The sequence below is a fragment of the Peromyscus maniculatus genome, chromosome 20, assembly GCF_049852395.1.
Source record: "Peromyscus maniculatus bairdii isolate BWxNUB_F1_BW_parent chromosome 20, HU_Pman_BW_mat_3.1, whole genome shotgun sequence".
NCBI classification, from domain to species: Eukaryota; Metazoa; Chordata; class Mammalia; order Rodentia; family Cricetidae; genus Peromyscus; species Peromyscus maniculatus.
Window position 1 is genome coordinate 42,954,095 of NC_134871.1, and position 18,171 is coordinate 42,972,265.

General features: G+C 40.4%; 1 protein-coding gene across 30 annotated transcripts in view; it reads right to left on the bottom strand.

The window, feature by feature from the left end:
- Ptk2 (protein tyrosine kinase 2) overlaps positions 1 to 18,171 on the bottom strand; it is a 221,218-nt gene that overhangs the window by 61,943 nt on the left and 141,104 nt on the right. For 11 of the 30 annotated variants that reach the window (XM_076556034.1, XM_076556051.1, XM_076556053.1 and 8 more), the window contains 4 exons: positions 13,508 to 13,525; positions 7,351 to 7,407; positions 5,898 to 5,918; positions 4,778 to 4,875 (listed from right to left, as the gene is read on the bottom strand). In XM_076556034.1, the coding sequence (XP_076412149.1) occupies positions 4,778 to 4,875; positions 5,898 to 5,918; positions 7,351 to 7,407; positions 13,508 to 13,525 (194 nt within the window). Of the gene's footprint in view, positions 1 to 4,777; positions 4,876 to 5,897; positions 5,919 to 7,350; positions 7,408 to 13,507; positions 13,526 to 14,621; positions 14,706 to 18,171 lie in introns of those variants that run through there. The other 19 variants (XM_076556050.1, XM_076556043.1, XM_076556042.1 and 16 more) reach the window with 4 other exon arrangements.

An 18,171-nucleotide genomic window follows, 5' to 3' on the forward strand; every position in this document is an offset into this window, starting at 1 on the left:
AAAAAAAAAAAAGCAAAGTCCTTAAAAAAAGATATAAGGTAATAAAAAACATAATAAGCCATGTAAAGATGAGAAATACAGAGTCTGGATCCTATGTTATTGTGCTGTCTTCGAAATTTTTGACTGCTAATAAACAAATGATAACTGCAAAGACACACTAGATTATGAAAAGTGCTGGATTAAACCAATCTATATATTTAAAAAATGTCTTAACTTCAAAATGGAAGTCAAAGGATATGTTGCTTTGGGAGAGAGGTTATGCTTTTATTTCCACTGGAAACAAGAAGCTGGAGAATCATTGTGGGTTAAAGAAAATCAGGTATGATCAGGGAAGACCCCCTGAAATCCTGCCTACAGACATTAAAAAAATATTAAACCTAGAAGAACTACAAGACGCAAAATATGTATTTTACCTGCTTAAATATAAAACAAAAAATCACCTGTAACTGACTTGTGCATACCACATTTCCATACTTGTAATGTTGCTATACTTTATGTATATTTCTATTCTTAAGTATTGTGTTTACACAGCTTATTTAAAAAATATAACATATAATTAAGAAATACAGATTAATAGTTATCTGTAATAGTCAAACTTATAGTCATGTTAGGTATGTTTTCAAGGTCATCCACAGATAAATTTAAATAGATAGATGGTCTTCAAACACTTCAAAGACCTACAGAATAATCTAAGTCTGTTTAATAATCTAAGTCTTTTCATGACAGTGAGACTGCTCCTGGCAGCACCAATCTACTTTAGAGAAGATGATGGGCAGAGAAGAAATTCTGTATAGAGTTTACTTTCTTTATGGCAAAAGCTACCATATGGGCAAAGAAACTGTCCTTGCCTCAATTGCTGACAGTTATTGTCCAAACTGGACCAGCAGGACACAAGAAAGGTGACTGCCAAACTTTGTCAAGACAAGGTAGGACAGTCCTGCAAAATTTTCTGCTTCACAGTAAAGTCTCTCAGATACGCTAGATGTGTAGTCCAGAGTTGGATGCCTCAACGTTGCAGAGGAACTTTGTATGACTGTCTAGGAAGCCCAATATCTCTGCCATTTAGGTAACATTTCATCATTTTGGGGTCTTTGATGGAGTTAGAGACTAAATAATTAAACTTATAGTTTTTCTTTAGTTATGATAGAAAGCAAATTAGGTATAAAACTTTAGACTCATCAAGATAGAAAATAGAGTATTTTCTCTAATTTTGCCAAATACAAAAGACTGAATATTGTAACTGTAATTCTTACATGATAACTGTTTTTACTGTATATAATCTTACTATGTTAAAGTTAAAACCTTCCTTTTTAATTACACAAAAAGGGGGAAATGCTATGGAATAATGCTTTTGTACACTGTGAAGATTTGTCACTGTGCTTGGTTTAAGAAAGCTGGCTGGCCAACAGCTAAACAGGATAAAGTTAGGCAGGAAAGCAAAACTGAGAATAATGGGAAGAAGGGCAGAGTCAGAGGTGTTGCCAGGGTCACAGAGGGAACAAGACATGCTGGAGGACAAGTAAAGCCATGAGCCAAGTGGCAATATATAAATTAATAGAAATGGGTTAATTTAAGTTGTAAGAGCTAGTTAGTAGTAATAAGTCTGAGCTATCAGCCCAGCTTTTATAATTAATAATAAGACTCTTCTGTGGTTATCTGAGAAGTGGCTGCCCAGATAGGAAAACTCTACCTACAGGGACACCAGGATTCAGCCCTCAGATAACTATTCTCAAGCACTTAACTAATTTACCGTGTGCCTTAGGACTTTATGATACTGACGTGCTGACCTTCAACTGGCACCTTTTGTCCTTATTTTTCCTGTAAGCCTAGACTCACAGAGTGGAGCCACTCACTTCCTGAGTCCACTTGAAGGCACAAAGTTATTTTTAAGGTGGTATGATCTAAAGAGAACTTTAGACAGCACATGATGAGGGTGAATTTTATGTGCCCTTTTGAACAGGGCATGAGGGAGTAAGACATGAGCCAATATTTTTCTGTGAGATTGTTTCGATGAGTTTAATTTTTTTTTTGGGGGGGGGGAGAGAGAGAGAGAGAGAGAGAGAGAGAGAGAGAGAGAGAGAGAGAGAGAGAGAGAGAGAGAGAGAGAGGGAGGAGGTAAGGTTTCATTTTGTTATGTGACTAGGCTGACTTGATCTCACAATGCTACAATGCTGCCTTGCTTCCTTAGGGCTGGGATGGTAGGTGTGTGCCTCCATACCTGGTTCACCAATGAGTTAACATTCAGGTTGTGAACTGCCCTTTCTAATGTGTGGGCATCAACCTGAAGACTCCCACAAAGAAGTGGGAACCGAGATACTTATTGTTTTCTGGACTTAGACCCACTAGTCTCTACTTTCTCCACTTTTGGACTTTGGACCACACCATCAGTTCTTCTGAGTCTGCTAACCTGAGGTCTTGGGACTTGACAGCTTCCATCATTACAGAAGCTAATTCCTAAACTTGTATCTCTCTACACAGACCCTATACTGTGTCTCTAGAGAAGATTGTCAAAGCTGTGTGTTCCACAGTCTTTTTCATCTCTGAGATGAAACCACAGTCATAGCTGTTTAAGGAAGACATCTTAATGAAGCTTTTGAACTTTTGTTTCCCTTACCCTTATATCCAACAGTTTAGGAGCAGGTCCTGCTGTGCCAATACACAGCACACATCCCACTCAAGTTGTTCACTAGAGCATCCCAGGCAGCCACTGCCACCTTGCTACAACACTCTCTGCCACAACTCTGAATAAAGTAGGAAGACATTTTTAAAATGCAAGATGGGATCTCACAATGTCCAATTCTCTTTCCTGAAGGCTTCAGGTCCAGCTTTCCACTTGGATCTCTGGTGCCCAGTCCCATCTGCTACACTCAAGCTCTCTTTCCTGTTGCAACATACATCAGAAAGGGATTCAAAAGAAGGTGGTTCTTGCTATTGTTCTGAGCACAGCAATTCACATTGCAATTACAGTAAATGCTAGACTGAGGACATAGGACTGTCATATCCAAGACAGACTGATTTGTAAAAAGAAAATGATGGCGGGGGATGTAGCTCAAGAGTATAGCATTTCCCTAACATGCACAAGTCACTAGGTCCAAACTCTGACAGCACAGAAAGGAAAACAAAAGGGCACTTGGGGGATGACAGGGAGGGAGTTCACCACCTCTGTGTGAGAGTGGTGAATAACAAGTCTGGAAATTTACTTATCAGGAGCTGCAAAAGGAAAAGACAGACGACCTGATTTAGCAACAGAAATCCATGAGCCTCATTTCCTATCATCTCAGTCAGGCAGAACTATGCCTACACTTAGGTCTTCTACCCAGTTAAGACCCAGGCTCCCTTTTGCATATTTTGTCCTCAAAAGGCAGTTAAGACAATGAAAAAAAAATACATACATACTCATATATATATACATACATATACACACTCATATGTGTGTGTGTGTGTGTGTGTGTGTGTGTGTGTATATATTTGAAAGAAAAAAGGAAAATTGTATAATATAATGTCGGGACACAGTCCAAGAATAGAGCTATGTGAGAATTCTGTGTGCCTGTGAGAAAACTCCAATAAAACAAGACAAACTTGTGACCTCTGTGTCTTCAAATCACAGAATTGTTCTTGGAATGTGTTTTCGTGTTCCTCCCAGGTGTAGTGGATAGAGTTTACTTCAGCTGTTGTTATTCATGTGCCTCTATGGAAAAACATGTTTTTGCCACATGTGGCTGAACACCTTACTTGTGTGATTCTTCTTAACCCTCAGAGGAAAGGCATCAGAAGTGGAACCTCCAACGACATGATGTAACAAGCAAGGAGCACTCCCTTATATCTGAGTAAGGAGTACTGAAAAGGGCAGCTATGGAGAAGCATCTCTCAAGTTCCCACACCAAGGGGTGTCACAACCGCCAATTACCTGTGCTGTCATGATATTATCACAGCCATCTCTGTGTATCTACCAATATTCATTTCTAAAAGTTTCTTCGCCAGGCGGTAGTGGCACACAGTTTTAATCCCATCACGTGGGAGGCAGAGGCAGGTGGATCTCTGTGAGTTCAAGGATAGCCTGGACTACAAAGTAAGTTCCAGGACAACCAGGACTGTTACATAGCAAAACTCCATCTCAAAAATCAAACAAACAAAAAAGTTTCTTTAGCTACTATATGAGGAAGCTCCACATATCAATGTTCAATAGGAGCACTTAATAACCAAACAGTATAAACAACCTAGATGTTCAGTAAGTAGAGAATAGATAAATGGAACATGGAGTGATGGCTCACTGGATAATAGCACTTGCTGCTTTCCCAGAGGACCCAGCTTCAATTTCCAGCTCCCACATGGCAGCTCACAACTACCTGAAATTCCAGTTCTAGGGGATTCAACACCCTCTTTTGACTTCCTTAGACACCAGTAAAGCACATGGTGCACACACATGCAGGCAAAGCATTCATACACATAAAATAAATAATTTTTAAAAAGTTTAAGTAAAAGGTGGTATATCTATACAAAGGAATATTATAAGGCAACGACGAGGAAGAAGACAGCATACTGTATGATTCCATTTATATGAAACAGTTCCCTCAACAGGGAAACTGAGAGGCAACCGAGAAGCAGAAAGGAAACAAGAGGCTGCCAGAGGCTAGGGAGGGATGTGTAGCATGAACTGTATCTGCTGATGGGAATTAAGTTTTTGAGGTGAACAAAGAGTTCTATAACTGTGGTAAACACTAGCTTTATACACTTAAACAAAAATCAGTCTTGATTTCTGATAGTCATAAGGACTTACTGGGCTCAGGTACACGCCTTGATGTACATCTCCAAACTGACCTTCTCCAATACAGCGTCCAAGTTCTATTCTTTCCCTCTGAATCTCATAATCCCTGGCTGCAAAACAGGATCCACACATAGATAAACTGGCACAGAATTCCAATGTGGATACAGCAAGATACATACATTTATCTAATTATTATTCATGAATACTTTTTCATTTGCAAAATTTCAACATTAAATGAAAGTTTGAAAGAGTGGAACTCTCTTAAACATTATCTTAAAGACTATCAGCAATCAGTTATGGTATTAGCGGAACTACCAAACAATGAGTTTGGCTGAAGGTAGGTTTTTTTTTTAGCCCATAATGGGCTTAGGAATCTCTGATTTATTTGGCATCATGTAATTTTCTAAATAATTGCTCTAAATACTGAATTATATGCTTAATTAATAATTGCTATTGGTTTAGGTATTAATATATGAAGGCTATAAAAATTATTTAAAGCAATTATTTTTAAATAACTGAAACTCTAAGTATTGAAGCAACATTAAACTGTTACGAGTAAACTACATCTTAAAAGTTTAAGAGTTTTCCACTTCATTATAATCCTATCTCTAGATTATTTATGGAGCTAAAAGAGTTTAAAGAGGCAGTTTCTAGAAACTAATTTCAAAATTAGATGACTTTGAATTGAATACACCAGCACAAATGTTTGAGAGTATGTGTTCCAAAATCATGAGTTATACTGAGTTATTTAGTAGGCTGGCTAGGCACATGGAAATAAAATATCCGCTAGGAACACAGAAAAACCAAACTCAGTTGGATTAGTTACTCAGTCTTGGGCTGCTTCAAGCATGAGAATCACCCCATGCCACCCTGCATGTGTTCCAACTGTGGCATCACCAACACAACAGCCAACAGACTCCTGGGTCAGACAACTAAATCCGACAGATCACCCAAGTTTTAGACAGCTGTTTTCCTTCCTCTTTAAAATCGATTTAGCTAATAATTCCACCGATTTAACAGTATGAGTAAACCAATGACAAGTTTGAAAACATATTAACTGAAACGGAAACACCCGCATCACTCCATGGTGGCAATTGCAAGCAAATGCAGTTATGTCAAAGGATCCTGTTACCTTCATCTATTCCATAGCTTTCTGTATTGCAATTAAGAGAGGAAAAAAAAGTGGAAGACCTTAGAAACTGCTAATAGCAATTAGGTTAACAACAACAAACTTGGAGAATACATTTCAATAGTATTTACTTAATTATTTTAAGCAGGATGAATAAAAAAAGGAACAAAACACACATAACAACTAAACGTCTTTGAGTTAACTTGAAGGCATTTAAATCTGTAAATCATAAGTTCTGGATAAGAGATGTTTGCATTTCCTAATCTATTGTAAGTAACAAAAACACAAATGTAGATTCTCTGAAGAAATGACTAAAGGCTAGTCAAAATGGCAAAACCAAGTTGAACTGATTTTCCAAGTTGCTATTGGCAACCCAAATCTATGTACCGCATCTCAGCTCCTGCCCAGATGTTAAAGGGACTCTTGAAAGGCAGGTAGACATGCGCAGGGAAGAACAAGCCTCAGAGGCCTGCCTGTTGTCTCTTTATTTTGGTAATGTCTCCCGATTGCATACAGAAAATCCAAAGGAGAACACTTTAAAAATATTCCACAAGATTATAGAATCTACTTCTTCTGAAATACATGAAATCAGGTCATTTGGACTTCAAGTTATTTTTTAAAGCCTAGATGTGGAATTTAATTAATTAACCAACTGATTTGTATACTCAAGTGACAATTCAAGGACTTATCCAATTCAAGACATAGGGAAAATATACTCTCAGGCAGGGTCTGGGGTATGCAGATTTTCCTCCACCAATAAGGTGCACAGTCACTGGGAAAAAAAGAGTATGTTGGTATTTCCAAGCTGGAATAGGTCATCAAGGGTTCTGTGCTGTGCTGTCCTGTTCTCTGCAAGTTCCTCCCAGTGTGCTGCTTGAATGGAGGGCTAGTGTCCACTAGTGAATGGCAATTACGAAAATTGAAGGAGAAAAGCAAGCCACTCAATGTGTGCAAACACACTTTTGAACTTAAAGTAATACACCACTCAATGTCAGCATATGTACATTCAAGCTCAAAATAATACTCATTTTCTATAAAGGCAAAATAATCAATGAAGGCTATATTATCACAGAACCAGAAAATGAGATCACAAAAGTTCTACAATTAATTGAATGAAATTATTTCTGGTATCTACATTTTAGGCTTCTAACTTTAAAAAAAAATTTATATATTTTTATTCTATGTGCATTGGTGCCTGCATACGTGAGGATGCCAGATCCTCTGGAACTAGAGTTACAGACAGTTGTAAGCTGCCATGTGGTTGTTGGGAATTGAACCCAGATCCTCTGGAAGAGCAGCAAGTGTTATAATCGCTGAGCCATCTCTCCAGCCCCCAGGCTTCTGACTTTAAGCTAGGCATACAGACTTCTACCTAAAAGTTGAAGGAACATTTCTGTTAGGTGCTCAGATGAAAGATGTGCTCTAAGCTTCTCATTGTGAGAAGCAGCCTACTCACTCGAGGGCATGGTGTATGTATCTTCCTCATCGATGATCTCGGCATAGTCATCTGTCTCTGGAAGAAAACAGAGAGGATGGGCGAATTCAAATGCTTGACCACTTGGCCTTCAACATAATTTCAAACAGAAGGATTCTGTGCCCCAAACCCACACTGTGCAAATGTTCTCCTCAGAATACTAGGATTCAGATTTTGCTCACATGTAACTATGAAAAGAAAAGGGTCATTGTAGCCAAATATGTCATCATAAACACTTGTTTACATCATCACACACACGTGTTTATCAGAAGGCAAACAGGCTAATCGTTCTTATGAAAACCAAGAAGATGTGAATTAAGCACTACAGAATTCAAAGAAGATGTCTGTTTAGCCTAGAGCTCTCCCTCGACTGCACCAAATGCACATCTGAACCACGCTGTGGCCTGACGGGAGTTCACAAGTGAGACAGGTGTCTTCAAAGTCCAGTTTGCTCCATTTATCCTACAAGACAACTGTGAGCTTCTCCTCAGAGAACATACAGTGATCCAATTTCTGAGGAGACTATACTGGGCTGATTTATTGCATTTATTCTGGGTTAAGAAACCCACATTCCAGCAATTTATCTTTTGGTACCTTTTTACCCAGGCAAAAGATCTGAAAAAAGAATAAGAACAAACAAACAGCATACTAAACTATTTTTTAGATAAGGTGGATAAGTCCATACTTTCACTAATTCCTTCTGATAAATGCAGCAACTTAACCCACCATGATAATCCTGGGAAAGTTAAAAGAACACTCATGTGGAGAAAACTGCCACTGCTGAGCAACACCAGTGCTGTGAAGGCAGCTGAGTCGATCTGCCAAGCTGCTGATAAAGCTCTCAGAGAGCTGGCTTGACACCTACCCCAAACCCCAGGGGCTACAAAAGTCAAGGGACCTCCAGAAGCACACCCTTTCCAGTGGTGAGGATGTTAGCTACTGCATGCACTACACAGGATAATCACTGCCACCAAACCTCTAAAGCAGTGGTTCTCAACCTGTGAGTCACCACCCCCACAGGGGTCACATATCAGATTATTTATATTACAATTTGTAACAGTAACAAAATTACATAATGAAGTAACAAACGAAATAATTTTATGGTTGGAGTCACCAAAACATGAGGAACTGTATTAAAGGGTTGCAGCATTTGGAAGACTGAGAACCACTTCTCTAAAGGGAAGAAAGCAGTTTTTTAAATTCAGTTTAGTATAGTAAGCACCAAAAGGGATTAAAAATTTTTTAAAATAGAAAAGAAAAAAAGTCTGGCTGGGGGAAAAAAAAACACCATCAAAAAATCAACTCTCCTAATTCCTAGATGCCAGGTGAATATACTATTTTCATGTTTATAAGCATTGTATGTATAGAATTAAAGACAAAGTTTTTGTTTTGTTTTGTTTTCTGAGACAGGGTTTTTCTGTGTAGCCCTGGCTGTACTGGATCTTGCTTTGTAGACCAGGCTGGCCTCAAACTTATGTAGATCCACCTGCCTCTGCTGGAATTAATGGCATGCACCACCACGCTCAGCTTTTCCTAAAAAAAATTTCACCATTTGTTTGTTTGTTTTGAGACAGGGTTTCTCTGTGTAGCCTTGGCTGTCCTGAAACTTGCTCTCTAGACCAGGCTGTCATCAAACTTACAGAGCTCTGCCTGCCTCTGCCTCTTGAATGCTAGGATTAAAGGCATGTGCCACCACAGCCCAGCTTAATTTTTAAAAATGTTATGTGTATGTCTGCGTACCATATACATGCCTGGTGCCCACAGAGGTCAGAAAAGGGCATCAGATCCTGGAGTTGCAGTTACAAATGATTGTGAGCCACATGTAGGTGCTGGGAATCGAAGCTGTCCTTTGGAAGAGCAGCCAGTGTTATTCTCTGAGCCATCTATATAGCCCCTAAAACAAAGTTTTAATGAATCTGAAATGTCACCTTCTCCTCTTGCCTCCCTTACTAGGTTCTCAGAGATTTAGCACCCTGCAGGCCTGCCACTTTGAGTTTGTGTAAGACAACCTATCAAAGAAAAAAAATGAGAGGGTGGAGGGAGCTACTCAGGCATCTCTAACAATAATTGGAGTCCACTCCAATAGTTGAGACTTTGGAAGCAACACACCACTCAGACTGGTCTCTGCCAATTGCTTTCTTTTCACTCAAAATGCAGTAGACTTAATCACCACATCGCCCTATAAACTGAATGAACCAAGGCCACTGTAGTACAACTTCCTGGGTAGCAGAAGACCACAGCAAGCTCATCCCAAAGTCCATCCTCTCAGGTATCTGGAGTCTACTGTCTGAATGAAGGATGTGAAACAGAAGATGACACCAACAGCAATGACCTCAACTGAGTCTTACTATATCCTAAAGCTCACATGGGCTCACAGCCAGTTTTGGTTTCTGCTACCATGCCTTGCTTCAAAATTTTCCTCAAATTAATTATCCCTATTCCTTGTTCTTAATTCCCTAATGCTGTCCTTTAACTACCTCATTAGTTTGCTTTTTCAACACCGATCTGTACACGTATCCAGGGTAGGGTCTATTGGAGCAGTGTCCCCATGTGTCCTTTTCTCCTCAGTGTCCTCAGCATCTAGCACAGTGAATGCCAGGCACAAAGCAGGTGCTCGGGAGCTATGTGCTAAGCAATGACGATGAAGGCATGGTGGCAACGCAGTGAGGACAGTGTCTACCCAGGACCTGGGAAACTTCCTCAGGGAAGCACAGACAGCATGCAGCAGAGCATTCTATACCTATTGGTTTCCCTGCCTATACCACAGCCATGCATTCATGTGTATAAGAGAGTAGCATTGCACCCATGGGGTTATGACAGGAGATGATGGTACAGGCATTGAGAAATGACAGGCACTCCTGATGCTGCTGTTCACGAGGGCTACCTAAGGACCTGAAGGCAAGGAGTTCTTGTCTGCAGACCCTTTCAGTCAGTCCTCATTCAACTCAAGTGCCTCCAAAACAAGCTCATAAAACCCCAGGAGATGCCAACCTTGAAACAATTCAGAGAGAAAAAACGGAAATGACTTATATTTGAGTGAGTCCTCGTCTCAAAACCCCCAAAACAAAAAGTATTTATAAATTCCCCAGAAAATTATTTGAGTTCTACATAAAATCTATGGGGACTTATGAAAGCTGTGTGTTGCTTTATGGACTGATTCACACAGAGCATACTGTGGAAGAAACAGAAACCAAGGAAAGTCTATATCTTTAGGAATTGTGGGACAAGTATGATACTGGTAACGCAGGTGATTTACATGTTCAAGATCCCTGGGCAGCTGTGGAGGCCAGTCAGAAAATGCTGCTCCCCCTACACGCCCCTCCCCCAAAAGGCAATACAAGAATAATAAAGGAAGGGGGAAAAAAAGAAAGAAAGGCTTGGAGATCTGGGCACCAAATTAAGAAAAGGGGAGGGGGGGAAGAAAGCTGGATCCACATTCTCCACTGGAAATGATTGGGACAAGGTGCCTGAGCTGACAAACGCTGGACAGTATGTGAGTAGTCATACACTACCAGCCTTCAGCAGAACCCTTGTTCATACACACAAACTGAGGGGGAAGAGTGGGTCTCAGCATGGCTCTCCTACATCAGCTTCTATTGTCTTTCAAAATGTTTGGAACCAGGTGTGGTGGCATATACCTCTAATTTCAGCATTTGGGAAGAGGGTGGTGGATCTTGGTCTACAAAGTGAGTTCCAGGACAATCAGAGCCACATAAAACAGAGACCTTGTTTCAAAAAGACAAAATAAAAACAATAACAAAAATGTTTGGAACTATACTTGTGAGATCAGACAAACCTCTGCTTTACGGCTATTAAAATACATATTTGGGGGCACAATTCTGCTCCAGGGGCACTCAACTTCATCAGACCTGTGAACTGGCAGACAATTTTGGGATCATCAGACCGTAAGTTCAAGGTTCACAAGTCAGGTATATACACTTGTCATCCTAACTATGCATGAGGCTGAGGTGGGAGAATCACTGGGTCCAGGAGTTCGAAGTCAACATGGGCAACACAACAAGCTCTTGTTTCAAATAAATAAAAATACAGAGAGGGCTGCAAATGTAGCTCAGTTGGTATACCTAGCATACGTAAGGACCCAAGTTTAGTTCCCAGCACTACATGAAACTGGGCAGTGGCACACACCCACAACTCCAGCATTCAGAAGATAAAGGCAGAAGGACTAGAAGCGCAGTGTTAATGTTACTCGTGGTTACAAAGCAAGTAGGACACCAGCATGGGCCAGACAAGACCCTATCCCAAAAATAAGATGAAATAAAATAATTTTGAAAAATAAGTATTATAAAAAGAGGAACTTATAAATTTGGGCATTTGCTGTAATTTGTATGTTTCAGTATCACAGTATGAACAGGAAGAAGGTCATAGCTCAGAAAATGAGAGACAAGTTCTCATGTGACAGCCCAGTAAAAGGAGACAAAGCCACTATGGAAACTGCCAATACTCATCAGTGGCATCACAGGCTCACCCTGGTACACATGCCCCAGGAAATGCATGACTAGGCTCGCCTGGTGTTTATAAGGGATGCAGTGGTGCAGCATGGATACTGTCCTTGGGTCTGCAGAACTGAAACTGACTCCTGGTGTGTGGGGCAGGACATACAGCTCTCTCCCTTTCTCTTCCTAAGCCCCAGCAGACATGTCTGCTGGAGCAGGCAGACACCCCAAACTCCAACACCTGTTCTCTTGACTGGCTTTCCTGCTGCCCCTGGCCCTTGGGAAGTGGTTCCTACATGTGTATGTGTATGCCGAGCCATGTACTAACACTGCCACAGGGCTGGTTTATTTAGGAAATTTGGGAGGACTAACCAACCTCAGGCTCTCATTCTGCCAGGTCAACACACATGTCACAAACTCCGAAGAAACCATATAACAGTGCAAAGAGGTCTTTTTCTTGGAGCCACAAGGCCACTTTACTCAATATCTTAACCAACTATGTGACCTAGACCAAGAAGTGGAATACCTTTTCTGTAAGAAGCTAGGAAAGAAGTGTTTTACAACTGTACTCCTGTGGCAAGGACTTGGCTTTGCTGTTCAAACCACACCTTGGGCAGACAGGTACCATGCCAACAAATAGGAGAGGTTGTGTTCTAAAAGAATTTTAATTATGGATACACTCTAGTTTGAGTTTCATGTAATTCTGATATCATAAGTGCTAGTTTTCTTTTGAAAAATTTCCCTCAACTATTAAAAGCATAGAAACATTGTTACCTCAAGTGGCAGTACTAGAACGGGTGGGCCTTAGTATCTTTATAGACGTCAGCCAAGACCACAACTCTGCTACTCCCTGTAAGATGGGGTATAGCTTTGCTCTGGCTAACTCAGTACCAGGAAATTTAAATATGAGGAAAGTACACATAAATGCTTGCAATGCACCCATCTTGGTAACCACTGCTTATCTATATAGTTGTCTGCATCTGTGCCTAGCAGTAATCCTCACAATGACTACTAAGGGCCTTTTCTCCTGGGGGGGCAAGCTTGTGACAGAATGGAAAAGTGGAGAAGGCCAATGGAGCCCAAGACCCACCTCTGGTCTCTCTCTGCTGGTTAATGTCTCCATCTGTGAACTGTGTGGGCTGATAAAGCACAGGTAGTCTAAAACCACAGGAAACACTCAAGGGTAGCAAGCAGGTGCTAGTACCTGACTATCGTAGAGCACCCCAGAAGTGAAGCTCCACAATGGCTTCAAAGTCTATAATTCTTTTCTGGAATTATGCTAGTTACAAACTCTCTGCAGACTGCTTGCTTACTCTCTCTAGGTTTACATCTCCAGCTCAAAACACATAGGAGTAAAATCTCCACTGAAGGTATTCTGTCATTCAACCATAAGGAAAAGTATACATTTCCCTCTATTTTAGCTTATAAAACTTAATCTTCTGGAATAAATATACCACTTTTTGTGCAGGAGCACGAGAATCTTGACACTAAATGTAATTTTAAAATATCATCAAATGTGGAGAAAACAGTAATAATTACTATTGCTAGTATTTCCCTAATTATCTCTTTTGAACGATTGTTAAAGATCACTCTTTCCTTTTGAATACCTCTCTTATAATTAAGTTTTACACATGCACTACATGATTATCTCACAGCAGTAACACAAATGTGAAAATAAATATTACCGTCCCCACTAATTTCATCTGCAGATCCAGGTGGCATGCAAAGAAAGGAGAAGTAGGGAACAGAGGGTAGGAGAGACAGGAAGGAAGGAGAGAAGAGAAGGAAACACACTATTAAAATGACAAATAAATCAAAGCTTAAGAAAATAACAAAATCATCCCAAGGTTCATTCACAAGATAGCAAAAATTGTACTAGTATGTTTACTGGAGTTGAAGACCATTAAGCCAAATTTTAAGCTGCCAACAGATTGTACACAGTTACACAGGAGAACAGCAAAGCTTAATTACTTTCTACCACACTAGGCAAAAGTAATTTGACTGCCTTTCATTGTTAAATGCTAAACAGGCTTCTACTTTCCTTAAGGACCATTTGCATCTTTTAGATACAAGTGACAAGAATCTCATCATTATCATGTAAATAAAAGGGTCACCAGGAGATAAGCCTGTGACTCATCTCTCATTGAGGTAATAGATTTAAGTCTCCATGATAGATGCAGGCCATGTCCACACTACCATGAAGGGCAAGTGTAGTTCTCTAGGCTCTGATGACAGACAATTCAGCCTCCCATTTGAATGCATACAAAACTACTAATTTTCAGACATTTTTGAAAAAAATGGTTTTAATAATTACAACAACACCAAAATCACCGCTTTACTAGAAACCCTCCAAATGGCCCAGGCAGTGCCTTATCTATGCTGCATTCCTGAACATCTGCCTCCCAGAATACAGAATGCAGACACCCAGAGCTTATATGGACCATGTCCCACATGCTACATTAGAAAATTCACAAGGCCAGAAACAGGTCTTGACAACCCTTGTAGGAAAACAAGACAACAGAAATGCCACCAAGAAGCTACTTCTTGCCCTGTCATGCATTTAAAAGTCAGCAAATGGGCAACAAAAGATCATCTAAGTAAAGACAGTGGCCCAAACTGTGTCAATTACAAAACACAAAACCTGTCCCCCAAGTTATCACTTCTGGACAGTGAACAGCACATACACTGATATTCAGTATGGCTATGAACTGCTTGGGACAATCTAGAAGCATCTAGCTAAAGTTAGTTTGGGGATGTGCCTTGGCTGACAGGAAAGCCTGTGCAAGTGCAGTGCAGTACCGGTTGGAGGAGGTTCAAGGGAACAGAAGACCAAAGGGAGAAAGCGCCTAGCTTTCTTAACTTTATGTTGGCAGTGATTGACTCCTTTACAAAGAGGCAAGAGAAGAAAGAGAAAAACAGAAACAAATTATTTCAATACAAAAAAAAAAAGTTAATTTTAAAACTATATCTATAAGAACAAATACAAAATTGAAATGCTTTTATTAGATCATTGGTATACTTTATTTTTTACTATCATTGATTTGTAGTTTAAAAAGAATTATTTGTTTTTACTAAAGATTAACACTAAAAGAACAAACGATGAACAGGAGTTCTTCCAGGCCAGTCAAGTAACAAATAACACAACTAAAACAAAGGAAACAAACAAACAAACAAAAAACAGTAACAAAAAACAAAGACTGGTATTAACTTAAGGATCAAGAACAGTCTATGTGTTTGTGAACATTTAACATTTGTCCATAAAGAAAGAAATCTTAGAAAACTGTAAGAGCTTTATGAGAAATTAAAGATTTGGAGTATCTTAGCATAAACTAGGGATGAGGATATCCAACTACAGAAGCCGCAAAGATGCATCATCATACATCTGCCCATCCAAGTGCTTAAAACTTACTGGAGGGACTCACCCTCTATGTAAAGCAGTGAGGACACAGAGTAGCTACAGTATAGCAATGGTAGTAGAGCACACACATCAGAATGAGCCTTTAAGATGTATCAGACAGCCTGGCGGTGGTGGTGCACGCCTTTAATCCCAGCAGAGCCAGGTGGATCTCTGTGAGTTCCAGGCCAGCCTGGTCTACAGAGTGAGATCCAGGACAGGCACCAAAACTACATGGACAAAACCTGTCTCGAAACACCAAAAAACAAAGTATCAGCCATAGTATGACAGTATACAGAGGCACAGGGTGCCATCAGTAACAGTCTTGACTTGAAGTGTGGGCCCATGGAGAATGAAGGTCAAGGTAGTTTAGTTGTCAAGAAAGCAATAATCTCAGTATCCACACATAAAGATGAGAAATAATAAGAACTGAAATGTACAAATTAGCAGTATTTTTCAAAGGGCATGATTTGGTTTCAGTGACAGTGACTACTTCATCTTAGGGCTTGATCTGAAAAGCCACTCTCAGTTTCTGGACTTCCTACATGATGGCTCTAGCTAGACAATAAAATGCTCCATTTGATGTTGGATGGATTATGGACTGAGGTGGATGGGGAGGATCAGAATCGAAGAGCTATGCAGGACATTACTGCAATGAAATAGTATGGGCTGTGGATGATAATATCTGTCAGTATTAACTTCGTGGTCTTAAGAATTATGCTCTGACTTCATAAGATGATGTCTGAAGCCAGGTTTGGAGGTGCATGCTTATAATCCCACAGCTTTGGAGGTGGAGGCACTGGAGGCAGAAGGACCAGGACTTGAAGGCCTGTCTGGGCTATACAGGATGCTACATCAAAAAACAAAATAAAGCAAAATATAAAAAACAAACAAACAAAACTAACATGAAATAAACTAGATTTGAGTAAAAATACCTAAGTGTTCAACTCACAATTCTTAGAACCATTCTCTAAGAATGTATGGTGAAAATGAGAAACATAAGAAGCTTTGGCAGTCTGAATTCAGACACCAGCTCCACTACTCTAACATCGACAATTTCCACTTCTTGGAGAGAAGCCAAAGCTCCCTCCAGTGAAGAGCTGAGGGAAGAGGTGCTGGCCAGCTGGCACAGTGACTATTACCCATGTCTAGCTGTTCTTAGTTCTCTCTTACTTTTATTTCTAAACAGGTAATATTGTTTATCTTGACTTAAAACAAGCAGCTTTTAAAATGTGTTCCTTGAGTAATACGAAGACTAACCTGCTTCATAAAAACACAGGGTTTTGAACATCTACCATGAGTAAGGCACACTATGTAGGAGATAGAGTATTAAGCAAAATAGAGTTCTGGACTTGGGTCTTTATACAGGGGAAAGATAAGTAAACTACCAATATGTACATATGTACCATGAGTGCAAACACAGCAGAAGTGATATGGGGGCATGTTTGTGTAGATCTGAAACTTTCAATAGAGCTATCATTTTGCAAAGACATCCAAAAGAATAGGAAGTGGGCATGCCCACAGCAGCAGGCACAGGCAGGGAAGAGGAGATATTCAGGCCACATCTCTGCAGAGACCAAGAGGACACTGGCAAGGAGCAATGAAGAGTAAGACAGAACAAGTTGACACAGACTTCCGAGAATGTGAGAGATGGTAGTTAGTGAGCACCAGAGAGTGTAGCTCTGATAGCTAATGCTCAGACTCTGTCTTTTACTCTGAGTGACATAAAGGAGGTAAGGAATGGCGGTAAGGACTATACCACAGCTATCTCACTTTAACAGGCTACCTGGGAACAGACAAAGGGAGCAGGCAGAACAGCAACAATCCAGGAGAATGAGGCAGTGAACAGGGGAAGTATGGGAGGTGGAAACAAACAGGATCTGCAATGCACTGAACTGGAAGGAGAGGCAGAGGGCCAATAGAAAGAGGGAAGTCACTTAGGGAATTGTGGAGGCCAGGATTCAACTCCAATGTGCTAGGCATGAGGTACTCATTGAATTTCTAAGAGCAGGTGGTAAACAGGCAGGCCACACACTGAATTTGGGCTTAAGAGAACAGCAGAGGCCAGGTTGCAAGGTATCCCAGCACTTGGGAGGCAGAGGTAGGCGGATCTCTGTGAGGCTGAGGTAGGCCAGCCTGATCTACAGAGTGAGTTCCAGGACAGCCAGGGCTATCACACAGAGAAACCCTGTCTCAAAATACAAACAACCCCCCCTCAAAAAACAAAAAACAAAAAACAAAAAAAACAAAAAAATGAGGGAGGGTAGGGAGGGAAGGAGAGAAAAAGGGAGGGAACAGTAAAGAGGCACAAGTTTAACTAAGCCATAAAAGGACACAGATCCCACAGGGGAAGTACAAAGATTGACAGCAAGTAGCCCAAAGACTCAGCATTGGGTCCTTGGCGTGAAGAGTGGCCAGCACGTGAGGCATCTAGCAGCCAAGATGTACTGAGTTCTCAAGAGGTTGGAGAAAGAAGGAGTTTGGATGGGATGTCATACTGTCCTAGTTTCATTTCTGTTGTTGGGATAAAATATCCCTATAAAAGGCAATTTAGGGAAAGAGGTTTATTTCATCTTAAAATTCCAGGTACAGTTCATCTCTGTAGGAAGTCAAGGCAGGAAGCAATACTTTTATCCACAGTCAAGAGCAAAGATACAACAAATTTGTATATGCTCATACTACTTAGCTCCCTTTCTCCATTTCTGTCCATGCAAAACTCAAATCTAGGAAATGTTGCTGCCCACAATGAGCACTTCGACGAACATAATTCAGAAAGCTTTCCACAGGCCTTCTTTAAGACTTTTTTTCCAGGTGATTCCACATGTGTCAAGCTGACAATTGAAACTATCACAGTCAGGATGTGGTGGTGCGTGCTTTTAATCCCAGCACTCTGGAGACAGAGTCAGGAGGGTATCTGAGTTCAAGGTCAGCCTGGTTTACATAATGAACTCCAGG